Below are 27,680 nucleotides of genomic sequence, written 5' to 3'. Positions count from 1 at the left end.
TTGTCCGTGCCAGATGTGCGGAGGCCCTATCACCCCCGGAGTGGTTTTACTCGGTCGCCGGTACGGCTCTGAAAATTGTGGCAAGCTACAGAGAAGCTGGCAAGAACAAAAAAGCGGAAATTAGGTACCTAAATTTTCAGCGTAACATATTTAAAGACATTTTCAACATTGGGGCTAGTGAAAATAATAATTCAACGCCAGCCAATGATTAAATATTTGATTTGCGTCGGTCGTTTGTGTTCACGTTGACTCACAGTAAAAAATAGCAATCCGGATCGATCCAAAACAGCGGCTCCAAAAAAGATTGGTTTTACTTTGACATATCGTCGGCGGAAGTCACTAACCCTGCTTCACGGCAGCGGGTCGGACTGGGCGAGCTAACAGGGAGTCCGCTGCTGCCACCTCAACATGGAGTAGGAAGAGCCCAGCGTTCACTGGCGAGAAGTGGACACCACAGAAAGGAATACGCTACGTCCTTTTAATTCCATATATCCGCGGAGCTCCTCTCAAATGAGACATACGCGGACGGCTGTAAAGGGAAAACGGGTTTTATATGAAAAAAATGGCGAACGATTCCCCAGCTAAAAGTCTAGTAGACATCGACTTGGCTTCACTGCGGGTGAGTGCTTCCGACCCAAGACCGTGTGTTTTAAAAACAATGTTTTCTTCGTGTGTATTGAACGCAAGTCGACAAAGCACACGTTATGGCGTGAGTGGCCTTCAATGGAGACGCAGATGTCTCTCCTTGACTCGGGCGAAAAGGAGCGCTGAGCCGCCGCGAGGTGTTGCCGCTGTCTGCTTTCCTTTGTTCCACATATATTTGGCACATGAGGCTTAAGCAGGACGCAACAGCTGTCTCTCGCGTACATAGCTCCTCGGAACACTGGGCATCATTTTTATCTTAACATCTTTTCTTTCTTTTTTTTCCTTCTAGGATCCTGCTGGGATATTTGAATTGGTGGAGGTGGTCGGAAATGGCACCTACGGACAAGTATACAAGGTTGGTTGGGGGCGCATTGCGTGCTCTGTCCTGCAGGAGACAGATGATCTCCACAAGCTTGTTTTTTGTTTGTTTGTTTGTTTTTTGTTTTGTTGTCCCACGACCGAATTTATCGACGAGAAAAACAACAACAAAAAACATACACCTCGCCTTTGCGAAGAAAAATCTTGCAGATGTTGCCGACAAACTTCGTTGGCGATGTGTACTGCAGAAACATGAATGACATCACTTTTGTCTCAGTTTTTGTCTTTTGCCTCAATTGTATGATCCTGATGTGGAGCTGTTGCTAATAGTTTATGTAACCTACTGTAAACTTTAACCCTTTCCATGATATGTGCTATAAATGTGTGTTACTATCGATTACACTGATTACTATGTATTGTAGGTGTTTGGTGATCATTTTCACTTCTCTGGAAAGTTTACATTATTATTTTTATTATTAGAAAATACCGATAAAAAGTGATATATGTCCTAAGTTTTATTTGTTTGGTAAAAAAAAAAAAATAGTTGTAGTGAAAGGGTTCAAGGACCAAAAGTAATGGTACAATTGACAGCTCAGCTTTTCCACAAGCAGGTGAGTTTCATTCCCACCTTATCCCATTTACTACGAACCAATGAAAAGTCCAGATGTAATTTCAATGACATTATGACATCCAAAAGAGCTATCACTATTAGTGAAGCAAACTCAACACAATGCTTATTTTCTCAAGTATTTACTGTTCTACAGTATTTACAGAATACAGTATATTTACTCCAACACACAGAGGTCCTACATAGAAGTATAGGAATAGTTTTGAACAATTTCCAGGAGATTTAAAAGTATGTAAAATGTAAATATTTGTTTTCATATTATGATTGTTCTAAATTAATTTTCTAAATGCAGTTTTTACTGTGCATATGCACGTGTGAAAAATAAGTCTTCATGGTTCTCCCTTTTTTACTTCAGGAGTTCTTTGCAACTATGCTGTGGGAGCTCTTTCTAATTCTTTTTATGTCTATTTTCTTTCTTTCTTTTTTGCGCTTATGTATTGACTAACTTTGTAGTCATCTTATTTCGGCAACTAAATCAGAGGCACCCGATCGAGGATGTAACACATCATGCTTTACGAGGGGAACAAGACTGCTTCATCTAACAAATTGCTGCTAAATAGCAGCTCTCAGATGAGGAATCGTTCTCACTTGTAGGATGGGCACGATGGAGAAAAGTCACGCAAGTGGTCACATTGCATGTTGCACATCGCACTTAAATGTATATGCAGTGGAAACTATGAGGCGGACTTGTCACATGCAGCCGGGCATGCCTCAAGCCAGACACAGTGGACAGGCTGCCCTTGCTTGCCAAAAATATATTTTACTTTATTTTCTTTAGAGGAGATGTAACCACTGCTCCTGTATAGAATAGGATGGAATGCTTACATTGTCATTGTATTGCGAGTATGCATTGAAATTGGCAGCACCTTATCTAAATACCGTATTTCTCAGAATACAAGTTGAAAAGTTAAATGTGGATTGTGGGAAAATTTTGAATTGTGGGAAGAGGAAAAAGTTGATTAAAGTTGGAACGGTGTAAATCGGATGTGAAATGGCGAAGAAGGAAGGTTACAAAGTTTTGGTGAGAACAGTGGGAATGGATGAGGAATTATGGGTAATAATATTAAAATAGTTATGAATTATTGGAAAGTGTGAATATTGGTAATAATGTTAATGTGAAAGGAATGAATTGAATGACGTATATGTGAAATGGGGACGTGTCATGTGAAATGTTAAATATGCATTTGGGAATTCATTATGAATTATTATAGGTGAAAAATGTGGACTTATGGGGAATATTAAAATCTATGAATCATTGGAATGATCCATGAGGTGAAATGAAATAGTTAAATATTATGAATGTGAAATGGGAAAGCTTAAAATGTGAAATGTTAAATCTCCCTTTGGGGATGAATGGCGAATCCTCCCATTGAAATACTAAAAGGTGAAAAATATGGAATTATGGGAAAATATTGGAATATATGAATACTGGAATGATGGGAAGGATCCCTAAGGCGAGATGAATGAGCTAAATAGTAAAAAAAAAATAATAATAATAATGTGAAAGCTGTAAATATAAAATGTAAAATCACCCAATGTTAAGTCAATGAGATTTTTGCCGTGGAAAACAGGGAATTGTGGGAAATCTGTAAATATTTGGAATAAGAAAAATGGAAGCAGTCGTCGCACAATTAATTGGAATAATATGAATTTGGAACGGTTTGAATTGGACGAACTGGGAATGAGCCCGTCAAAAAAGGGGCGGAATAAAAAAGAGGAATAACGTGTGGTAACTTTTGCCTTCACACAAATATGTTCTCGTTTTGTTTTCTTTTTGCAGAAGGTCAAGATTGTGTTCTTGTTCTACCTCTGTCACAAGGAAGATCACATGCACATCGCTGACCATTATCTTAAAAAAAAAAAAAAGTGTGACGCGTGCATCGCCTCCCACCCTCCCTTTGAGATTCCATACGGACTTTAAGGTGGTCTTCCACCCACGTATGTGACAACAAAGGCCAGTTGAACCTTCTTGTCAGCTATGCTACAAAGTATCTTACACTTTTAGGTTGACAAGCTTGAGGATCAAGCCACTTTTGGTTGGCTCCAGGTGAAAATAGGCACAAATTCCTCAGTTTAGAATTGAAGTGAATAAATACCAACAGCTTGTGTTGGGTTTGGGGGCCTCACTGTGTTTGCAGCACCGAGCAGTCCCTTGGAATCAAAGCGGAGTAGATTTAAGATGGTCGTGTCCATCTCATTCTTCTTTCCCGCTGCCACGCATGTAGCTTTTATGAAAATCAATGCTAGACTATGCCTAATGTCTTTGCTACGTTGATGATCGTGTGTTGTGTGTGCTGCGTGTGTGAATGCGGTTTATAGTTGAAAGTGTTCTCGGAATTTGGGGATATTTAACGCTACCGTGTGTGTGGAACTCTGAGATTTTGAAACCACTTCTGCCCTCCAGGGACGACATGTCAAGACTGGACAGCTGGCTGCCATCAAGGTCATGGACGTCACAGAGGTGAAGCCTGATATTTTTTCTTTTTGCATTGATACAGGGTTTAGAAGTTGGCTTCAGCAGATCCTATCTGTACCTGCAAACCTTTAGCCTGGCTCAAAATACAGTCTAAACATCACGTGTTTATGCGGCTAATCATTTAGCCAGTCAGTCAGTCCCAGTCAGTCAGTCCCAGATAGGCTTTTAATGATGGGACCAATTAAATCACCTAGTCTGATAGGAGGTACGATAATCTAGGTCTGCAGCTATCTAATGTTTTGGTATTTGAATTTTCTACTGCAAGTTCTATCGAATAATCGGGTGTTCAGAAAATAAGACAAAAATATGTTTTGAGTTGGTGAAAAGCAATTATAAACACAGAAGACCAGATGAATGACCAACTTTTGTAACGTTTTGACAAATGAGTTTTTTTTTTTTTTTTTAAACCTAAACTACTTAGCAGGACACTACTTTCCATCTAGAGACATTAGTAACATTTGACACAAATCTCTTTTGATACATTTTGGTTGAAGGGGAGAAGTGACTTCAGAAACAGCCCATTTGAGTCAGATTGGTTTGTTCAAATGTTTTCAGTTGGAATCAGCCTTTCAGCGTCAGTGTGGAGTTTTTTTTCCATGTAAACAGCCTTTGAAAAGTAGTCCAACTGCTCTCGCCGGCCTCTATTTGATGTTATGCTAGACGCTGCTATAACGATGAAGCCACCAGTAAACGCTGACAACAGGCACCATACAATGCAACCAGAGCATAGATATGTCATTTATTTTTGATATTTTGCACTCTTAGTTGTCTGTTTAACTTGATTTCAGAACAGCGTAGTATTGTTTGTAGCAGGAGCAAGCATTTGTGACAAGACAAAGACAACTCGGTCAACTCGGCTGTTACGCCACCAGACGTTACGTTAAAATAAAGACATTTTATATCATTTGGTAAGGTTTATTTTGAAGTTGGCTTTCTCACCACATTGGCGGCGTGTTGTACTATCGTGCAGAGCATTAATAACTTTTGCTGCGACGGACTTGACATGTATTTGTACGTGCACACTGTAAAAACAGGCACCTAGAAGTTGGATGGTTAAGGTTTCACTTAAAATGCTCCAAATCCTCCGATTGGAGAATATTTAGTGATAAACCGTTACAATTTCTGTCATTCTAGCAGATTATTTTTCAAAGTACTCAAAATAGATTTTTGCTTTTGCTCTTGATAGAAGTTTGCTTTTACTTAAAAACAAACAAAAAACAATCATCAACATTCATCCCATTCTCTGAAATGTTACGGACAAAACCAACAATTGAATCATGATCACTCTATGGGAAAAAGTAAGTTCAAGGATAAGACTGATTACTAGGTTAATTGTAGGTTAATTGTAGCTCAAAATAATTGAGTGTTATAATGAGTACAGCATTATGAAACTGTATGTTTTATTGTTAAATTGTACCCGATGAGATTATTTTCCACCAGATTGCGTCCCAATAACTTGTAACAAACCCTGGATTCTGGGAATTTGTATTCTCACTTTTCGACCAGAAACGCTTGTCGTGCAGAGGTCTATTGTCTGTCTCTGTCACTCACTTTAGTAACCTTTGTTTGTGTGCAGGATGAGGAAGAGGAAATTAAATTGGAAATTAATATGCTGAAGAAGTATTCCCACCACAGAAACATTGCCACTTACTATGGTGCTTTTATTAAAAAGAGTCCACCTGGGCATGATGACCAGCTTTGGGTAAGTCCTCTACTCCATCCCAAAAGGCTAACATTTGGGAACAGATGAAGTTTAAAAGCCTGGAACTACTATATATTTTTTCCACTTTTTATGTGTGCTAACTAACATGTATCTTTTGATTTCTGATTTTTCTTTATTTTTGGGGTTTAGTTGGTGATGGAGTTCTGCGGAGCTGGTTCCATCACAGACCTAGTTAAGAACACCAAGGGAAACCAACTAAAGGAAGACTGGATTGCCTACATCTCCAGAGAAATCCTCAGGGTAAGTGTTCTTTCTCTCGCTTGTCATTTGATTTTAGAAGGCATTATTTCTAAAAATTCCATCATTACTAAGTGAACCGCTGCTTGTTTGTCCAAATGAAATTCATCTGTAGTTGTTTTTTAGTTATTTGATTACAGATTGTCCAAATTCGTGTTTTGGGGAGTGAAACCTCTTTGAATGCATAGCTGGATGCAGCGGCTGCTTACTTTTCATCTTTTGTTTGATTCTGCACTAGTATGGCCATGTTAGACCGCCAAGCTTTAGGTGTCTTACTTCAGCTTCTGATCTTTTTCAGCGTGGATCCCCGATGTTATTACCAACAATTTGTGTTTGTTTTCTTTATTTTATTTTTTAAGGTCTCTGCTTAATCACTTAATGCGCTCTGTGTCTGTTCTTGGTAGGGTCTGGCTCATCTTCACGCCCACCACGTCATCCACCGTGATATTAAGGGCCAGAATGTTTTGTTGACAGAGAATGCTGAAGTCAAATTAGGTGAGCTGTTTGTCCAAAGAGTGACGGTGCAGCCGTAATGCCATAACGATCAATCAAACCCTCCTCAATCCCCCCCAGTGGATTTTGGTGTAAGTGCCCAACTCGATCGAACCGTGGGCAGGAGAAACACCTTCATCGGCACTCCCTATTGGATGGCCCCCGAAGTCATTGCCTGTGACGAGAATCCCGATGCAACATATGACTACCGAGTAAGAATCTTTTGAATTGTGCACGTACATGTACGTGTGTCTGGTTAACTCTATTAATTTGTTTGCAGAGTGATCTGTGGTCTTGTGGCATCACAGCAATTGAGATGGCAGAAGGAGCGCCACGTAAGCGCTTCTTTTTGCTTCCCATTTTGTCAAGTTTTTAAGGCTCTCTAGAGTTAGGCACATTCATACAACTGCACTTATGCGTGTACAGTACATATGCCTACAACATACAGTATGTACAGTACATGCAGTACATAAGCACATTTATACATCATTATACAGTACCTCTTTTACCTCATATGTACAATTTTCTTTACACTCAGCTTTATCAAAAGTAACATTTCTGTAATTTCTCTCACTTAGAACGTAGGAAGTGATTTACTTTTGAACGTCTTTTTCTCTTCAAGTCAATTACAACATTGATTCACAAATTAAATGGGGTTTATATACACCAGGGGTGTCCAAAATCAGTCCTCCAGGGCCAGTTTCCTGCATGTTTTCTAGATTTCTTTCCCCAACACACCTGATTCAAATGATCAGGCTGCTTGTCAGGCTTCGAGCTGATCATTTGAATCAGGTGTGTCGGAGAAAGAAATCTGGAAAACATGCAGGACACCGGCCCTCGGGGATCAAGTTTTGACACCCTTGATCATTCTATACCATATGTTGTCCGAAGTGCTTTGCTAAGCTGACATTCCCTTTATGGAAACATAATCTTATTAGACCATCGCTGACCAACAGGTTAATAGAGTCATGACATCCTATGGAAACCTACCGAACCCCTTGCCATACATCGACAGAATCTCGGGGAGGTTTTTCGCTTTAGGTGTTGATACACTGCCAAGATGCCCTTCATTGTCTGATTACCAAGCAGTTTAATATAATGCTCATTAGCAGGCTGAAACGTCCGCTCGTTCTCCTTGACGACAAGTATACTATAATGCCTTTGAGTTGAATGGGAAAATACTGATTCACCCTTGATTTCCAATGCCCAATTTGCTACTCAATTCGAGTTAGCACCAATTCATCCAGTGCGCTAACAGACATGTGTCAATCAATCAATTAAATTTTTTAGTTTCTGCGCACCTCGTGTACACACTTCCTTTTTCTTCACGATTCCTCCATGTGGCGACATTGACATTGATATTTAGCACAGTCAGGATCAAATCTAAAGTATACGATTCCAGCAGAAGTGGAACGTTTGTCCTCGTTCTACATGTGTCTCGATAAACAACCCTAGCTGTCGCTGACGCATTATGACGCGTGTCCTTGCAGCACTTTGTGACATGCACCCCATGCGAGCGCTCTTCCTGATTCCACGGAACCCACCTCCAAGACTCAAATCCAAAAAATGGTGAGTTGAGTAGGGTATGTTCAATAAATATTTTCAATCTTTATCTACAGCGCTCCAACCCTTACTTAGCACATGCCTTAACCCATTTGTAAAATTAAGTCACTTGATGTAGTGTGCAGGCTACTGCCTGTTTTCATGTGCATTTGACCGTCTGATTGTTTCCAATAAGTGAGCTGCGATTCAAACTTGGATTTGTGCGTGTAGAGTGCAAGGATAGCCGTACATTGATCCCCTTAGAGTTGGATACCGGGTGACAATTCAATGCTGACTAGGCATGGGTCGATAATCCGATTGGCAGTATAATTGTGATTTTGAAAAGTCAGGGTTATATAAAACCGTCCAAATCAGTCAAAACCGTTCAACTTTTTTTCTGCAGTGTGCGGCTCTCATTGTGTATCATATGTGAGTAATAACATATTTTTGAACCTTGCGGCTAACTACTGTGGAGTAATTTATGTGATAGTGCTCAAGGTAGGATGCGAGCAGTTTACCCCCCCCCCCCCCCCCCCAAAAAAAAAAAAAACAAAACAAAACAACCTTTTTCTAATTGTGGGGGAAGTTTTTGGTTTTAAAAGTAATAATACAAATAATACAGTCAAAACTATCATATTCTATACCTGCTAAATAGAGAAGAATTGAATTTGGAATGTACTTTTGTGTGTATGCTGGGCCCTTGTCAAATCCGTTTGTAACTGAACTGAAACTGTAACTGAACTATTTTTTTAGATGATTTTATGTATGGAATGTCCAGGTCCAAAAAGTTTTTCAGTTTCATCGAAAGCTGCCTGGTGAAGAACTACACGCAGCGGCCGCCAACTGAACAATTGCTCAAACATCCCTTCATTCGCGACCAACCCAACGAGAGGCAGGTCCGAATTCAGCTGAAAGACCACATTGATCGCACTAAGAAGAAGAGGGGCGAGAAAGGTGCTTTAGCTTCTCCAATTGTGAAGACTGTACAATACTGTGATGTGACGTTAGCGTGACTTAACGTCTTGTACATAGATGAGACCGAGTATGAGTACAGTGGCAGTGAGGAGGAGGAAGAGGATCCAGCAGAGCAGGAAGGAGAACCAAGGTTTGGTTAAAGTACTTTTCTTACAGTACTGCTTGTATGTGCTCTTCTCACTCCAGGCACTAACAGTTGAACATGTCTGATTGCTCTCACGGCTTAGTTCCATTGTTAATGTGCCGGGTGAGTCAACGTTGCGCCGAGACTTCATCCGTCTACAGCAGGAGAACAAGGAGAGGTCGGAGGCACTCCGCCGTCAGCAACTCCTGCAGGAGCAGCAGCTCCGTGAACAGGAAGAATACAAGCGCCAACTACTGGCCGAGAGGCAGAAGCGTATTGAGCAGCAGAAGGAGCAGCGGCGACGCTTAGAAGAGGTTGGTTTTATTAGAAGGGGTCGGTTTTATTCGGCGCATGATGAATCGCGAATTTGAATCAAAAAGTATAACATGTATTATATATTTTTCTCTTCATTTTCAATTTAGGTCAATTTAGAAAATACAATAAAATAATAATGCTAATAAAATGTTGAGGTATTCTAGTGATGTTTGTCAGTACAGATGGTTTAAAATTGGCAATATGAAATCAGTATGCACGTAAAGCATTAACGCGTTTGATGCCAGGGACGTATTACCATGTTTTTTAAGCGTCCACACATTCAATCCCAGATACTTAAAGGGACAATGTGTAAGATTTGGGCCGTTTTTCTTGAAAAAGGAATAAAATAAGCAATTATAAACGTGAAAAACTTGCAAATAAATACAGTGGGACCTCGGTTCACGAGATTCATCCGTTCCGTGGTTTGGATCGTAACGCAAATTCGCTGTATGGCAGGCAATCCAAACCTATGTTAATTAGCTAATGCATGCAAAACCCCAGGTAAAAACGTCAACATTGTATTTACATATTAAAAATTGGTATCAAAATAGTATAGTAAGTTGTACTTATTTATGCATACAATTAAATAACATCATAAATGAAAAATATATAAAGGATTTATTTACTTTTGAGTGACGCTTATTATGGCCATGTTCCCTAGTATGGGTAGCCTAGGCTAGGCTAGCTTAGCTCTCTTCGTATTTCCTGCTTATCTTCAGCTTAGTTTCCATATGAATCATCTTCTTACTTCTCTCTTTAATATCACCAGCAATCTTGGGACTCATGGATAACCAATTCAAATTTGAATTAAGCACTAAAATGCATAATAAATACGATATTCAAAGCGCTCTCACACGAGATCAAGTCTTTCGGCAGCCATCTTTGTGACCCCGTGCGCTGACCAATAGTAGACCAGTATCTTGGGGAGTCGAGACTACGACCAATAGCAGACCAGCATTGTAGTGACGCGTTGAATTAGCGGCAGTTTGACATCAACAGAAAATAAGAGAAATGACCTAAAAATGCCTCAAGAGAAAGGCAAAACAACAAACGCAACCAACCCCATAGGTCACGACAGTTATTGATTAATCGTAAAGCGGGATAAATGCCTTAGAGCGGGGGCAAAAAAATTCAACATTCCACATCGTAACGTGAAAAAAATATAAGCCAGGGACGCCGTAACCCGGGGGTCCACTGTGTGTTCTTAACGTCCAACAGTATGTTTTAAACATAATCGTAGGTCTAGTTATCATTAAATGATATTACATGGGGGGTGGTACGCCTCCAGAGGCCGCCATGTCTGCTAGAGCTATGGACAATGGAAAATGCAGCACCTCCTGCTGTCCGAAATAAAAAATGGTCTAAATCTTACACATTGTCCCTTAAGTATCATTTTAATACTAGTATCTAGGATTTAATGTCCAGACTCTTAAAAAAAACAATACATCGTTTAAAAAAAAGATACATCCCTGGCGTTGAACAAGTTAATGGAAGTAGTATGAACCATTCGATGGCGCAAAGGTTTCGGGACAGCTGCATTCCCACTCACAATTGAAACAACACTGCTTCAGTGCGAATGAACATTTATTAGCAAATTTGAACAATACTCATCTCTTCTGGAACGCGCCCACAAAGGCCATGGCCATTTCCCCGTTTCAGTAAAAGTGTCTAATCATGGAAATGGTGTTGACAAGATTCTGTATTTTCATGTCCTTGCTCAGAGTTCATCTGTCATTGGTGGTTTGGAACTCCAAAAGGCTCCGAAGCTTTAAAACCTTGTTATGAGCGATATACATTCTGATCATCAGTGGTAAACAAATGTTAGACCATTCAGACTAATCACCTGAGACCAAAACCAAGCTTTTTTTCTTTTCAGTTCTGAATTGTTAGACTTCAAAGGTTCTTGGAAATAAGAAGCTCCACTGTCATCTTTGTTTTTTTATTCTGTTTATCAAAATGAGTGTAAGAGCTGAGTATCATTTGTTTCAAACCTGCAGCAACAGAGACGCGAACGAGAGATGAGACGGCAACAGGAGCGCGATCAGCGTCGGCGTGAGCAAGAAGAAAAGAGGCGCATTGAGGAACTGGATCGCAGGCGCAAAGAGGAGGAAGAGCGCAGACGTGCTGAGGATGAGAAGAGGAGGAATGATCGAGAGCAGGTCTGTTTTGTTAAAGTGTACCTCCGGAGATACCAAATTGAGGTCTTGACAGACATGACAGGAAATGAATGGTCTTGAAGGGAGTACTATTGAAAAGTTTGATGAAGTTTGCGTCTCGTCCTGCATTTGCTAAAACAGTTTGCCCAAAATCACCCGAGTTGGCTTTAAAGGACGGACATTTTGGGAATGAATGTCACCTCAAGTTGTTGACAGGGCCGTTCATCGCCCCACGAGTGATATGCCAGATCATTGTTGTCTCGTTACTAAAATTGACTATTTTGACGAAAGTCAAGACGAAATGGACCAACATAGATATTTATTTGAGCCAGAGAAGGCCTCTGATTCGGCCTTCTGAATCCGGCAACAAAAATGACGGGACCAATTTGTCAGACGAAGAAAATGTACATTGCATTGGAGAGACGGGGCAGGGCGCAGATGAAGGCTCCTGCTTTGAGCAGATAGCAGAGACTGATAATTGAGTGCTTTTTGCCATCAACACCAAATAAAGGTGGATAAAATCCATGAAAATGAACTAAAATGCTTAACTTTGAATGCTGATTTACCCGCATATGTCGCCCACATCAATGGCTTGATTAACAAATGCATGCATGCTGCTCCCGATCAGCTCTCTAACTGGTAAGTTTTTCGACAGCACAGAAGATGATTGTTTCTTAATGAAATGTAATCCAGTCATTGCCCTGCTGTTTTGCTGTTCAAAGCTGGATATTCTCCACTTTAGCACGATTGCAGCCAGACTTGTGTGAATAGTTAAATCAATCGCTGCTCGCCTGAGCCCCCTCCCCTTTAACGCGCTACTTCGAATATCTTAGCATGGTCAGCTTTCTAACCCGTAATTTTTTTGGCAGCTCAGAATGCTTTTCTTGTTGAATTGTATTCCAGACATTGCCCTGCTACTTTATTGTTCTAAGCTGGATATTCTTCACTTTAACACGGTTCCGGTCAGACTTGTGTCAAGTTAAATGGATCACCGCTCGCCCGAGCCCCCATCTTTTTTTTTTTTTTTACTCAAGCCCTTATTGTGGCTAGAGTATTAAGTTATCTGAACGTGGCATGCGGGGTCGTTTCTCGTCTCCCTTTCTCTGTTTTTCTTTTCATTATATATTAATTAGATACATAAAATACATTCCTTTCCGCAAACAGGGAGGTGCAGGTATGACATCACAAGTTAAGTCAAAAATCAGCTGAAAAAAAGGTCAATTGAAGGGAAGGACTTCAAAAAAAAAGCTTATCAATGCCGTTTATATCATACACTACTCGTCTGAATGCTGTTAATTTTGAAGCATTGGCTGGTCTTGTTTATCTGACATTTCTGGGTACTTCACGATCGGAAGGCAGCACATTCTCCTCTTATTATTGGGATACCCATACGGTTTGCATTGAACGTTTATAGCTTTCATAGACGAATCCTGTGCAAGTTGTTGCTGCCTGCTACAGCTAATAGCATCCAGACTTGCCTATCATTGACTCTACGTTACAGTTCAGCCTCCAGGAGCAAATATGGCTGCTGCAAGCGCACCTCCCAACAGAAAGTTTCATAAGCGCTAATTAAGCCAGTGTAAAAAAAATACACACCATTTTTCCTGATAAATCATATACCTATATTTTTCCTTCCTACCTCAGGAGGTACACTTTAAGAAGTAATAATGCTGAACTACATCAATATTTATATGGTATAACCATTAAAGATAGAGTAACAAGGCACATATTTCAAACAGCGCTCTTATTGTGTGGCCAGGGAAGGAGGAGTTTTTATTGGATTTTTTTTTTTTGATTGCTTGAGAGTGAACAAGTAGATGTACATGTGATTGCTACAATTACACATCCCCGCACCATACTAGTGCAGTGGTATCTGGCTGAAGTTGGCCTTTGCTCGATGCGCGTATGGGACCTGATGTTGTTGTGTCTTTCCTGGTAGGTCTTTATTTTTCACAGAGCGCATCACATAAGTGTTTTTACATTGGTGTAAGAATTAGTTAAAATGTACTCTTGCCTCACAACCGGATACATTTCTCACTAGCGTGCACCGTAAAGTTTTATGCTTTTGAAGGAGCTGAGAATTGAATACAATGCAGTGAAAAAGCATTTGCCCCCAGGCTGATGTATTTTTTTTTTTTATATATACACATGTTTTTATATTTTTACTCAATTTCTGAAAGATGCTGTTATACATACAAATACAAACCTTTCTGATACTGTGAAAAATTAATTGCTCCTTTGTATTAAATCACAAAGCAGCTAGTGACTCTGATTGCCACCACCTTCGTTGCATCAAAAAATCACCTAAATAAAATCTGTTAGACAAAAGTGAAGTAGGCTACAAAATCTCAACAAATGCATCATGCATCAACCAAAGAAATTCCAGAAGAAATGAGAGAGGAAAATAAAAGATTGAAATCTGTCAGTCTGGGGCTATTTCCATGGCTGTGGGACCTCCAAATGGAGCAAAATAAAAAGGGAACCGTTGCAAACGTTTCCAGGAGTGGTCAACCAACGGATTGACCAGGTTATAAAACACACTGGGAAACATGATGAGAAGGCCAGCCAACAGATCAATATAAACCTTTACTATAACCAACTAATTTTTGGACACCAACTTTTATTCTGAAGTCCTTCCTGGAAAGCATGTTGCAGCAACTGCACGACACTGCTACAAGTGCTCGGTGCAGCACATGTATATATACGATACTGAACCTGAACGTTGATTTCTACTGGCAACTATTGCTTTCCTTGATAGGAGTACATCCGGCGACAGCTGGAGGAGGAGCAGAGACATTTGGAGATGCTACAGGAACAGCTTCTACGTGAGCAGGCTATGTTACAGGTCAGTCACACAGCCATGCATCCTCTTTTCTTTAGTCTGTCGCAGCACTTAATCTGAACCGACTTCAGGTGAACTCTATCTTTTTCAAATGTTTGAGAGGAAGACATTGGGGAAAAAATAGGAAGAAATGATGCAAATGCTTTACAGAAAAGTGTTTTTTTTTTTTTTTTTTTTAACAAAATAACTACGGCGGCAAAGTTGAACCCCCACCACACCCACACACACACCCACTCACCCACCAAATATGTGGTAGGAGTTCAAGTGGCGCGAGCTGGAGGAACAGCGCAAGGCTGAGCGGCTTCACAAACGACTGCAGCAGGAGCAGCTGCGGTCACTCCAGCGCGCTTCTCAGCAGCAGCTCGATGACAAGGCCAAACTCCTGTCAGACCCTTGCAAAGCTCTGACTACCACACTCCCCTCTGACAAAATTCTTAGCTTGCCCCCACAAGCGGTGGTACTCAACAGTGCTGTCGCAATGCTCAGAAGCACTTCTGTGGACTCTGAAGCGCCACAGGTGGTTCACCCGGATGCTGCTAAAGCTCAGGCAGCAGTGTCAGAGAAAAGTAACCCTGATGAGAACGTCAGCCGCAGGCCCGCTTCTTGTATTCCAAGCCCCTCTCCGGCTCAACCCTTCATTCACTCCTCATCTCCCCGAGGAGAATATGCTGAGCTCGATAGATCGGCCACTCATCATTCTCCTCAGCCTACCATAGAGGTGAACCCCCTTGTTAACCGACTGCCCTGACACCTGCTCTTTCCATCTTCTCGCTTTCTTTGCTCTGCACCCTGTGGCAACGTTGACAGAGGTGCGGTGCGGTGCGGGCAACACTTGAGTTGCCGTGATTTCTCTTCACAGGACCAAATTCCTGATGAAGAGCTATGGCTGCGCTATCTGTATGAATTGGGCGGCTGCATGTAAATGGACGAAGCCCAAACTAACATGCAACATCCAAGCAGTGTGACACTTGATTATTAACAGTCTTTCCTCCCCTTTCAGGATTCAAAGTTGTTGATAAAATAGGATACTGTGTGTATGTAACCTATGTGTCTGTGGAACGCAGCTTCAAGCATGACTCGTCACCCTTGCCCCTCGTCTTTATAAACGATTTAGGAGTAGTTCTGAGTGGGAATAGACCTTTGAGTCCCACACTCACTTTTTTGTTTGTCTCAATATTTTCCTTGACCGCAGGCTGATGAGCGATACCGTAAAAATATTCAGGGCTCGCCGCAGGCTGCCCCTCCCTCCAAGCAGCCTCCTCTACCCCCTCGCTCTGCTGAACCATTCTCAAACGGTAGCAGCTCATCTGAGGCCTCTGCCATGCACCGGCCCATGGAACCTCAGGTAACTGCTTCACGCCACTTCATTGCGCTTCATCCTTCTCTCTTCCTGAGACATGAATAAAGTTAATAATGTTGCTGTGCGATTAAAACCGTGTACTATAGATCCATGTACTGGCAAAAAAAGATGATGTGAACATCATTCAAAGGGCTTCACAGGTGAAAAGGAAGTCATACAGAACATCATAAATACACAACAGCATTCCCTGAACAAATTATTTGATGTTTAGCCTCTGGGTTCATGAGCAGGTAAAGGTGAAAAGGTGATGCAAGTAACAGAATTAACAGGAAAAACGGTGAAAATATGTCAGTATTGTTGTGGAATCTGAAACCACTTTTGGGAAAAAAAAGTACCTAACCCCTTTCTCCCAAAATTTGATGTGCTGTATGTACAGTTTTCATCAGTAGATGACAGCTAATCTCTGTGACTTCATTCCTGTATGTCCAAAACGCAACTCCAACACAAGTGTTCACATCGCTGTTTCCTAATATTTACTGAGCCAGGGGCCAAGGCACCCATTTTGTATTAGAAAAATGCACACTACTAAAAAAAAAGGTCACAAAACTATGTGCAGTGGACCCCCGGTTTACGACGTCCCCGCCTTCAATTTTTTTTTAACCTTACGATGTGGCCTCGCAAATTTTTTATGACACATCCAACATGGCACAGTGTGCACGACACGTCCAGCATGGCGGTCAGTGTGCGCTCATACATCTGTACGCATGTCAGCGCTTACTTCGATACAATGCTGGTCTACTATTGCACAGCATCACGGGGTCATGAAGATGACTGATCTAGTGTGAGAGTGACCTCAATATGGTATTTATTGTGCATTTTAGTGCTAAATTGAAACTTGAATTGGTTATCCATGAGTCCCAAGATTGCTAGTGATGTTAAAGAGAGAAGTAAGAAGATGATTTATATGGAAACGAATCTGGAGATAGTCAAGATATACTAAGAAGGCTAAACTAGCCTAGCCTAGGCTACTCTCACTAGGGAATATGGTCATAACAAGCTTGTCATGTCACTCAAAAGGTAAATAGATCCTTCATTTATTTTTTATTCATGGTTATTTAATTGTGTTGTATATTCATAGCACTTAGTATACTGTTTTGATACCAATTTTTAATACGTATATACAATTTTGATGTTTTTACCTGGGATTTTTTGTTTGGATTGCCCGCCATACGGCAAATTCGCGTTACGATCCCAATCGCAGAACGGATTAATCTCGTAAACCGGGGCCCACTGTATAGTAAAAATGAATGATCTCGTTTCAATTTTCTCAGTGTGAATTCTGGCTGTGTTTTGATGAACACAAAGCTATTATTCTGTTATATGAATAATACAAGGTTTATTGGACCCATGTTGGGAATCACTTGGGCTGTGCATGAATGACTCAAAGTAAGATGCGACTTGGCCATTGAAAATGGATGCAGAAACTGAATATTTGGATTTGAGGACAATAAACCGTAGTGTGTACTACGCAACAAATGTGCGTTGATCCTGGCAATGATTAGTGTCTTTATTTTGTCTTCTCTTGTTTGCATGTGTGTTAATATGAGTGCGTGCATGTAAACCACACATCTTCCCTAGCGTCTCACTGTGTTTAACCCATTCCCTCACTCCTTTAAGGTCCAGTGGTCCCACCTTGCCGCTCTAAAGAGCAGCAATAGCGCTGCCCCCTCTCCTCCTCCTCCGCCCGTGGTCGCTCGCTCCCAGTCCTTCAGCGAGACTGGTGGTGTTGCTACTAGCTTTGCGCAGCTCCACCTGCGCTCCCAGGATCCCCACCATCATCACCCATCTCCTGCACGCACTGACTCCCAGCCCCAACCTCCCCTCCACCAGCCTCAGGTGCAGCCTGGTGACGAAGTGCCACCCAAGGTGAGGAAATGTAGAGGGCCGCATCCAACCCCTGGTCCGCTCCCTTTGCTATCCTCATTCGTGTCTTGTCATGTCTGTCACAACTTGTCCGTCTGTCTTTGACCTTACAATTCATGTGAAAATGCTTTGCTGTTAAAATAATGGAACGTTTGCTCGTCGTTAATGTGTGCGTTTCTTTCCAAAGTCTTTTTATTGATTTTTACAAAATCTCAATGACGGATATGTTACAGAATCATGTACAAATAATGATATTTCTATGTGACCTTTTTATCTCGTCTAAAGCAAACGTGTGCCTTGTCTAGGTACCTGTGAGAACAACATCCCGTTCACCGGTCCTCTCGCGCCGGGAGTCTCCACTGCCATTGCAGCCTGGTAGCCACAGGAATGCATCCAGGTATGTAGAAAATATGTTGAAATAGGGCTATTGGGACATTTCAGAATGTTCTTTTAGGTTTGACTGATGTTTTCTTCTCTTGGGCAGTAATGTGGAACAGCGTCCCCTCTGGGACCGCGTCGAAAAGTTGCAGCCTAGGCCTGGCAGTGGAAGTTCATCTTGCTCCTCTAACTCCAGCTCTCAGGCTAGTCCTGGAGACCGCTTCAGGCCACGCTGTGAGTCCCCTGGTATCCAACTCAGCCACACCGAATCTATCTGCCAAGTTTAAAAAAAAAAAAAAAAAAAATCAAATTCCAGCATTTGCAACCCAGTTTCTTTTTTTGACTCCCAAGCATCCTCCAAATCTGAAGGATCACCTCTCCAGCGCCCTGAGAATGTTTCCAAAAAACCTGATGAAAAGAACTTTGCTAGGCCTACTCGACCTGCTGTAAGTTTTTCTCTGAGTATTTCTTTCTGTACACCTGTCTGGCATGTGAATACATTGTATATATTAAAGAACCCTTTGATTTTTCTGGATGATTCATGCATTCCTCTTGCATTGGGGCATTGTTAACCCCTTGCGGGGGCAGAAACCCCTGCCATCAGATTTGAAGGCACACTCACCTTTCCTGTCTCGTTATTGGTTTTCATGACTCCCTTAGGACCTGGCAGCCCTCGCCAAGGAGCTCCGTGCAGTGGACGATGTTCGCCCTCCCCACAAGGTGACTGACTACTCTTCCTCAAGTGAAGAGTCCGGCACCACTGATGAGGATGACGATGAGGAAGTAGACCAGGAGGCGGGAGAAGAGTCTACATCGGGAGCAGAGGACTCACGCTCCGGGTCAGTGGAATACAGTATACCTACTGATCGTTTCGCCATTGTTCTTTGTAGAAAGCTCCAATTTTGGGGGGAAATGGTTATGATTTTATGCTCTTCTCATGCGCTTCCACAGGAGGCTGAGCAATGGGGAGACTGGTTCTGCCAAAACAATGCTGGTTGAAGACTCTGAGAGCAGCCAGACCACCACACCATCGAAGGATGGCACACTGGTTATTAGACAGGTAGGAAGAGGAGATGGGGGCCTCATTTTCGACCATTTTGAACCCAAAGAGTCCAGGGACAGTGTGTCTTCGTCCGGGGTTTTCATCTAATCTGTGACCATAATCCTACACTAGTTCCAAACATGTTGTTTGTGGGAAGAAGAGGATCTTAAAAACACACAAGTTTGCAAAGATCAGTTCAGTAGAGCCCAAAGTGTGCCTGTTCTTGCTTGCAGAGCACCGCTGACATTAAGCAGTTGGTCAATTTCTCGTCCTCTTCCCTGGCTGGTGCCTCTCACAGCCAGCCCCAATCCTTCAGCCAGAGCCCACAAGAGAAAAATGGCTTCACTGCCTGCATTCACCACCTACCAGACCTTATCCAGCTGAGCCATCACTCCCCTTCCTCTTCCTCGTCATTGCTTTCCTCCTCCTTCTCATCATCACCTAGCCATGCCACTCTAGCCTTATCCCCGCTGAATCCCCTGGACAAGCTCGTTGCCATCCAGGTACGTCGCCCTCACTCGGCTGAGGCCGGCAACTGCAGAAATGGACTCCAGGGAGTTCAGGCTCGGACAAAGGCAGCCAATCTGGGTCAGCCATTAGCTCAAGATGGTTCGTTTTCCTAGTTTCTGAGACCATTAGCATAGGATTTGGACTCGCGCCATAAACAGTGGAACCTTTAACTTCATCTGAGACTTGGAACCATCCGTTGAGTTTAGAGGTTCCACTGCATTTGCAATTGCAAATGATCGGCCACTCATCAGTCTCCCTTCAGTCTACCACAGAGAAAAAGAGCAAAAGAAACCAAAAACTCTGAGCCTGTACAAAACCTATAGTTCAATTCTGGTTGCTGGCATTGGCAGATCTGCGATCTATTCTGGCTCTCTTCCTCCATGTGGCCTATCTGATTACTCCTGCTAACATGGCTGCCCCCTGGTGGTAGAACACCGTCATAGCATGAGGAGATCCCCAACTTCTTGGGGTGTACTAATTAAGCGATTGTCTCTGCTTTGCATTGTGGTCGTAGGTGCTTGTTTTTTGTTTTTTAATCACTTACAGCAACAAATCAGATGCCTCTTGGTGGTGGATTTAGGATCCTCTTCTACTTGCATTGTAGTGCAGCATTGGAAAACAATGTCTTCCTGTCCACCCCTCTTTATTTTTTGTCGACACTAACTTCAAAACCGTATGTTAACTCCTACTTACATGGGTTGTAAAACTTGTGCATCTTAACAAAAACTGTCCTGGCTGTGTGTGTGTACTGTTCAATAATGTATAGATGCACACACAAACCTACAGTGGAACCTTGACTTAATGGACCTGGAACCGAGCATCAGTAGACGGTGCTGTGGCACCATAAACAGAGATGGATCGGTTGCATTTTCTGGCTTCGGTGGACTCACATAAGCTGTGTCTGAATGTGCTTACTATACCCTACGGAGCGCGCTAAAAAGGCCAGTGTTTCCTCTACATTAGGAGTGGCTGCCACTCCTTTAAATTCCTTCTAGAACTCAACACTGTGACCCACTCTCCTGCAAAGCATCCAACTTTACAGTGTGCGCGAGTGAAAGTGTCCTGAATCTTTAGTATTTCCTTGCTGCAAGACACCGTATTCCATGCAGCTTCTGCATATCTTGCCGATTGATCATTTGAATCATGTGTGTTGCAACAGGGAGACATCCCCCAAAAATTCAGGACAACATGCCTTGAGGTCCAGGAGTGAAGAGCCCTGTGCTAGTCAATTACATAATTCAAATATTCAAAGTTAATGGAAGCAGCTAAAGTGGTGCTTTCATTGGCAATCGGTTATTTCAAACTCTGAAGCCAAAAAAATCATCATGTAAATAACTGCTGAAATGAAAACAATTTGACCTTTTTATTAGTCTGTATAAGCTGAAAGCAATTTAAGCACGCGGCTCAAATGGAGCATTTTGTATCTACCTACCAATCTATCTATGGCTTTTTTTTTTTCTTTTTTTTAACTCAGTCACAAGTCTTGTCCGCATTACTTGAACAGTACCATAGGATGTTCATTACCATAGCTTTTTTAATGTTACAGTGATTTTTGTCCTGTAGCGGGCACATACCCAGACAGTGGGCCGTAAACGCCTCTTCCCAAATAATTTTTGAATCGAGGTTCCACTGCAGCTGCCACTACAAGAAATGTCTCGTCATTGGTCTGTTAACGCCTCGTTTTCGCCGTCTTGGACAGAGCCAATCAGAGAGTAATTCCATGTCCAAACACAAGTCGTCGTCGTCCTTCACTCCATTCATCGACCCTCGCCTGCTCCAGATTTCCCCATCCAGCGGAAGCTCGCTTAACAATATGGGTAGGTCCTAGGTCTACTCTTGAATACAGTGTACGCTCTACCGGTTGCAATGAAATAATTGGAACAGTAAGTCGCGCGCTATCTGCCCGCAGCTGGATTTGGGCAGGACGTACGTCTCGCAGACCCGCTGCGGTCTGACCCGTCTCGCAAAGGCTCTGTGGTCAACGTCAACCCTGTTAACACGCGCCCGCCAAGTGACACACCAGAGATCCGCAAATACAAAAAGAGGTTCAACTCCGAGATCCTGTGCGCAGCTCTTTGGGGTAAGAGTTTGGAATCCGACGTGACTTCACCCTCTCAAATGGGGGCCGCTAAGCCACGTTTGCCACCGCAGGGGTCAACCTGCTGGTGGGGACCGAGAGCGGTCTCATGCTGCTGGACCGCAGCGGCCAGGGGAAGGTCTACCCGCTCATCAACCGGCGGCGTATCCAGCAGATGGATGTCCTCGAGGGTCTCAACGTTCTGGTCACCATATCTGGTAGCTGCTTTTGACTGCCGTATTTTATTGATGAAGGATTGGTGGAGGGACGGTTGCCTTGAGGTTTGTGTGTTCTCAGGCAAAAAGAACAAGCTGCGAGTTTATTACCTGTCTTGGCTGAGAAACAAGATTTTGCATAATGACCCGGAGGTGGAGAAGAAGCAGGGATGGGTCAATGTGGGCGACCTGGAAGGCTGCGTCCACTACAAAGTCGGTACGTGGGCCTAGTAGACGAGTAGTGAGCCAGACCGGCGTCGAGGAATGTTCGCATTGTAATCGGTGACTTGTGCGTTTCAGTCAAATACGAGAGGATTAAGTTCTTGGTGCTGGCCTTAAAGAATTCGGTGGAGGTTTACGCTTGGGCACCTAAACCATATCACAAGTTCATGGCCTTCAAGGTGAGCGGGTCGATCGGGTCGGATTCAGCCACCCCCGCCTTTCTTTGATGTCCAAGCAATAATGACGCGCCCCTTGCTCGCTTTCAGTCATTCGGCGACTTGGTACACAAGCCTCTGCTGGTGGACCTAACCGTAGAGGAAGGTCAGAGGTTAAAGGTTATCTACGGCTCCTGCTCAGGCTTCCATGCTGTGGATGTGGACTCGGGCGCGGTCTACGACATCTACCTACCCACTCACGTAAATGCTTAGCTCATGGTGGCCGGCATGGTTTGACCTGCCCTCTCTAAAGGGTCCCACGATTGTCTTCAGATCCAGACAAGCATTCAGTGCCACGCCATTATCATCCTGCCCAACACGGACGGAATCGAGCTGCTCGTATGCTACGAGGACGAGGGGGTCTATGTTAACACGTACGGGCGCATCACCAAAGACGTGGTGCTGCAGTGGGGGGAAATGCCAACTTCAGTGGGTAAGTGGATGAAAAATGACTCCGGCTGTATTTACCGTAGGTTGCACAGTTCAAGTGACACAATTCCAATACAGATAGGTCACAGCAGCGTCAAGGGAACAAAATCAGAAATGGTGAAATAAGCACACAGGTCAGATAAACGCCATCAATGGAAGTCATCAGCCGCATTTATATGCATGCATTTTTTTTATTCCAATTGAAATCATTGGGATGGAAAATACCTAAAACACAATAAATCTCATCTGTTGAAAACTCTTCATATTTTCTTGAGTTCGTATTTGTAAGTTATGTATTTGTTGCTCGTTAAGTGTGTTTCAGATTTCCCAGATTGTGAGCAGTCAGTGAACACCTCAGCAGCGTAGTAAATGCCTCGAAGTTTTTCGTAAGGTCATTTTACCATAAATACCTCAGCATCCTTGTTTCACCATGTTTATGCTAACCTTCTTGCTCGTCCCGTTACGATACACCTGTGCGTCAGAACGCTGCTTATATGGCTGACATCTTCCTCGAATGTTGTTAAAAAGGGAAAAAAAATGTTACCGTTAATAAGACGCACCCATACTTTTGGCCTTCATTTGTGGGGGAAAAAGTGCGTATTATATTGGGGGAATGACGGTATTTAAATATGATAGGGGGAATGATGCCCCGTGCAGCAGCTGAGCATTTCAACGCCACTAGATGATGCTCTTGGTTCAAAGATCACATAGACGACTGAAATATACAGTGTTTTGTGTCACATTATTTTCCCATGACTGTTTTATTGGTCTTGTTTCTTTTCCTCGTTGAACTATTAAAAACGATGCCTCAAAAGTGTTAAAAGTAATCTAATGTTAATGGGATTCAAATTCCATTGAGATTTGGCGCGTTTTCATTTCAATCGCGTGGCTACATGGAACATTTCAGTTTTGTCATTTAGTTTCATTCTAATGTGAAAATGCACAGATTGGTGACATACATTCCCACCTTTGCCCAATGCAATTTATCATGAGAATGCATGATAAAACATGGGGTTTTCAATATGTCCAAAATGGAGAACGCTTCCAATTTTGAATGGCAGTAAATGAGCCCGTCATGGGCTAAATTTGACACCTATAGGGTGTACCTTTCGACCTCCCGTTTGCAAGCATTTAGAAGGGACAGCAGCGTGGCATGTCGAAAGTCGTCATGTTTTGACAATCTATGCAAAATCTTATCCTCCTTGTGGTTCCTTTTTTGGGTATGTTTTTCTTTGATACCACACATCAAAAGCCCGAGTTTGGTCAAACTTTCTCCCAGGGCTTAATGCTTCCTATCTCTCCCTGTTTGCAGCCTACATTAGGTCAAACCAGATCATGGGCTGGGGTGAGAAGGCCATAGAGATCCGCTCAGTGGAAACTGGTCACCTGGATGGCGTCTTTATGCACAAACGAGCTCAGAGGCTCAAGTTCCTGTGCGAGAGGAATGACAAGGTGCGTCCGAAGTCAAGTAGAATTTTAAAGAGGTCCGTGTCGAGCTCTGTATCGTGACCTTCCTCCCGCAGGTCTTCTTTGCTTCTGTGCGGGCTGGAGGTGCCAGCCAAGTGTACTTCATGACTTTGGGACGCACTTCCCTGATGAGCTGGTAGTCGAGACGCGAGGACACCTACGCACACGACTTCTGTGATGACGCGTTCGTGGGCTTGGCGTTGCATTCAGTGGCCGCGCGTGTTTGCCAGTCAAACCATATTCTGACTGAATTCATGGGTTTCTCAGACTTCTCATACACTGTATATTTTGTAGTTGACTTCTGCACGTGAATAGCGAGCTCCAGCATCGCAACTGGTGGGATAATAGTGATAAGGAGCAAACTGTGAATTAGACGTAGTCAGCAGTCGATTTCCAAGCGAGCGCAAAAGAGCCACGCTCGCAGGCGTGATACCTTGACAGGATGTGCGCAGCACAGCTCGTAAGAGAGCCGCTTGCCTTAAGTGACGTCTCTACTCAAACACAACTGCTGAAATCCCTTTGCCGGTTCTATGAAGCAAAAGAAGTTGTTGAAGGAAGACTTTGGTCAGGACTAGTGAGTGGAGACAATAATGGACCTTGTTTTAAACGTTTTTCAGCTTGTCCTTTATTCTTTTTCCATCTTCTGAAATATATGGCTGCTGTCATTATCACCTAATACCGAATTCTGACGCTTTTTTGTTGTTGTTTTTCTAATGCTACCTTTCCCAGTAGCAGAAAGTAACTCCACAGCCATGGTAAAAAAAAAAAAAAGGAGGCATATTTTTAACCCGGGCTTAGTTTTTAGTCTTTATCAAGAGATTCTTTCAGATAACTACGCGACTGCTGTGTTTTTTTTTTTTTTTTTTTTTTAGTTTGTTTTTTAATAGTAATGCACACATTATGTGGAAAATGTTTACAGAAGTCATTGTTTTGTCAAACCAATGTGCATCAACATAAATATTTATGGATAATTTGAGGGCAGTTTTACTGTATTTGTATTTTGTATTCTTTTTGTACTATCATTTAGAATTTCACGTACAGGATAAATGAAACTGCTTACACAATGAATGACAAATCCAGACTCCACTGATTCTTCTGCATTCTACTCACCGTGCCTCTGGGCAGTGTGGATTCTGTTCTTTTCTATTTTTTTTTTAATCCCCCTCCACACCTCTTTAGTTTGCCGCTATAATTTATGTCCTTTGTGTGTACTATGGGAATTAATGTTGTTTCCCAAAGGTCCTTTCTGTTGAATAAACTGAAATTTACATTATTTTCAGTTGTCAATGAATTTACATTAGGTCATAACACTACTGGAGACCACGTGTGTGTGCACGCACATGTGTGTTTGTATTCCTGTTGGGCTTGTGAGAACCGATGTGAGAGTGAGATCGTTTTGTGAGGACACTTAGGCCGGTCCTCATTTGGTTGTGCACAGCTATTCTTGTGAGAACCGTTTTGCGTTTTCTACCGACACAGTGAGGACATTTTGGCCGGTGCTCTCTTGTTCAGACCTTTTTTGAGGGTACAGACTTGCTTTTAGAGTCAAGTTTGGGCACTGGTGTCTTACCGCGTGGCCCACAAAATGCTGATTTGACTTGAAGTTTCTGACTAAAATACCACACTTACAAGTTGTATTCAACTTTTAAAAATATGGGGGGATTGTTCCCAATCTGTCTTTTGAACAGTTTTTTACTGGCTTCTGATTTCAAAACTATTTAAGCGTGTGTTGATGAACACAATGACTTGACTTCTTATTAGCTGCACCTTTGAGCATCAGCACTATGGCAGTACCGCAGGCTTGTGTAGCTTTGCAGGTGTTGCACCTCATTCAGAGTAATTGCGTACTTGAAAAGTAAGCCCCCGAAATGTAAACGTTGATTGACAGTGATTGTCATTTCCTTCCCCCTTAGTCGTTTTGGTTCCCAAAGTATTCCACGATTTGAGTGCCGAAGATTTTGAAATTAGATATTTATCGAGATTTAGAATGTTTTTTTTTTTTTTTTTAGGAATGCGATTCATTTAAACAAAGCAAGCCACGGACGTGGCTTGTCACTCATTTATAGTGGGCAATCACGCTTAAAAGTACTTTGGTCATGGCATTTTTTTTTTTCACTTTCCACAGTAAAATAAATGCATTTACATTTGGTCCATTGGCAATGTAAGTTCTTATCATATATGAATTTTAGGGTGGCACTGTAGAAGAGTGCGGAGCACGTCCGTCACACAGTTCAGTCCTGAGTTCATTTCCAGCTCGCTCAGGAGTTTGCATGTTTTCCCCATACCTGTACGGGTCCTTTCTGGACAATCCGGCTTCTTCCCACATTGCAAAATCATGCATGGTAGGTGTATTGGACATTGTAAATTGTCCTCAGGTGTGATTGGGTGCGTGAATGGTTGTTAGTCCATGTGTACCCTGCAATTGGCTGGCAACCAGTTAAGGGTGTCCCGTACCTACTGGTCGTAGGCAGCTGGGATAGGCACCAGCAAGCCTACAACCCTAGTGAGGATAAGCAGTTGTAGCAAATGGATGGGTGGATATGAATTTTATGGTACCGATATTTCCAACAAGGAAGTGAAATGTCTTGTTTACTGAAGCTCTCACTGTGTGGTTGCCTCGCCCCCTTCGTGTCACGTTTAATGGCAGCTGGTCACAAAACATCCATCCAGTAATCATCTTAACCGCTTATCCTTTTGAGGGTCGCTAGAGCCAATCCGCGTAGCCAAAACAGGTGTTTTACCGACCTAAAAATGCAAAACACCGTCAATTGACCGCGCTCACTAAGAGCCGTTCCTCGTGTCAAATCGGTCCCTAAAATTCATAGCAACAGAGTTGATTGTCTGACTGTGTGCCAAACACATATATTTGTATTTTTGTGAAGTAAAATTACTTGTAACAAATAAATGAAACGTTGCTGTTTACTTGGCCAATTCGGTCCAAAACATTTCCTCCTCAACTGCGGAACCAGAACTAAAGAAAATGATGCGGATAAGGTTGGCGTATATTAACTCTTTCACGGGTGGGACATGGGCTTACTACCATTATCATCAGCAACAAGCCACGTCCCTGCCTTGCTTTGCTTTGCTTTGCTCTGGCAAGTCATGTTTGTCTGCTTGAGTTACTGGTGCTGAGATTGCAAAATAAGCAAGGAATGCTTAGAAATACATAACTGAAGAGAAATAACACTGTGGTGGTGTTTAGGGTGAGACATCAACGTTGTAATATGGTTAAAAGCTCCAAAAGTTGAACTTCCATGATACGGGCCCTTTAAAGGGACAATGTGCAGGATTTCGACCGTTTTTTCATTTTGGACAGCAGGAGATGCTGCATTTACCATTGTCAGTAGCTCTAACAGACATGGCGGCCTCCGGAGGAGTGCCACCCCCCATGTAAGATTTTTAATGATAACTAGAGCTATTATTATATTT

At 42.5% G+C, this 27,680-nt stretch overlaps 1 protein-coding gene across 4 annotated transcripts; it reads left to right on the top strand.

Annotated features, from left to right (window-relative positions):
- The first annotated feature begins 360 nt into the window (after positions 1–360).
- LOC148426944 (mitogen-activated protein kinase kinase kinase kinase 4-like) lies at positions 361–25,524 on the top strand. Of its 4 annotated transcripts, none has more exons than XR_015864194.1 (32): positions 361–619; positions 935–1,000; positions 3,996–4,052; positions 5,644–5,769; positions 5,920–6,030; positions 6,432–6,522; positions 6,601–6,731; positions 6,800–6,854; positions 8,010–8,088; positions 8,840–9,015; positions 9,094–9,166; positions 9,264–9,474; positions 11,473–11,634; positions 14,390–14,476; positions 14,730–15,191; positions 15,666–15,818; positions 17,451–17,699; positions 18,002–18,093; positions 18,181–18,308; positions 18,426–18,520; positions 18,735–18,913; positions 19,026–19,134; positions 19,350–19,619; positions 21,326–21,443; positions 21,536–21,706; positions 21,778–21,921; positions 22,001–22,135; positions 22,219–22,319; positions 22,407–22,556; positions 22,629–22,788; positions 23,097–23,175; positions 24,097–24,238. XR_015864194.1 is itself a non-coding variant. In XM_088406346.1 (32 exons), exons 1-32 carry the CDS (start codon positions 554–556, stop codon positions 24,389–24,391), a joined length of 4,431 nt encoding a protein of 1,476 aa, XP_088262472.1. In that variant the 5' UTR covers positions 361–553; the 3' UTR covers positions 24,392–25,524. The 4 variants fall into 4 exon arrangements, 3 of the variants coding, with proteins under 3 accessions (XP_088262472.1, XP_088262495.1, XP_088262486.1); XM_088406346.1 differs by lacking the exon at positions 23,097–23,175 and adding an exon at positions 24,308–25,524 and having other exon boundaries at positions 24,097–24,236; XM_088406369.1 differs by lacking the exons at positions 14,730–15,191; positions 23,097–23,175 and adding an exon at positions 24,308–25,524 and having other exon boundaries at positions 24,097–24,236.
- Positions 25,525–27,680: the final 2,156 nt, after the last annotated feature.

The sequence above is a fragment of the Hippichthys cyanospilos genome, chromosome 2 (genome assembly GCF_059441005.1).
Source record: "Hippichthys cyanospilos isolate Australia breed blue-spotted pipefish chromosome 2, RoL_Hcya_1.0, whole genome shotgun sequence".
NCBI classification, from domain to species: Eukaryota; Metazoa; Chordata; class Actinopteri; order Syngnathiformes; family Syngnathidae; genus Hippichthys; species Hippichthys cyanospilos.
Note: the sequence above shows the minus strand (reverse complement) of the source record. Positions and strands in the feature narration are given on the sequence as shown.

Coding starts and splice junctions, on each gene's coding strand:
- LOC148426944 (XM_088406346.1), top strand. CDS start 554: ATGAAAAAAATGGCGAACGATTCCCCAGCTAAAAGTCTAGTAGACATC. Junction 17,700..18,001: donor GTGACGAAGTGCCACCCAAG/GTGAGGAAATGT, acceptor TGCCTTGTCTAG/GTACCTGTGAGAACAACATC. Junction 21,922..22,000: donor CGTTCTGGTCACCATATCTG/GTAGCTGCTTTT, acceptor GTGTGTTCTCAG/GCAAAAAGAACAAGCTGCGA.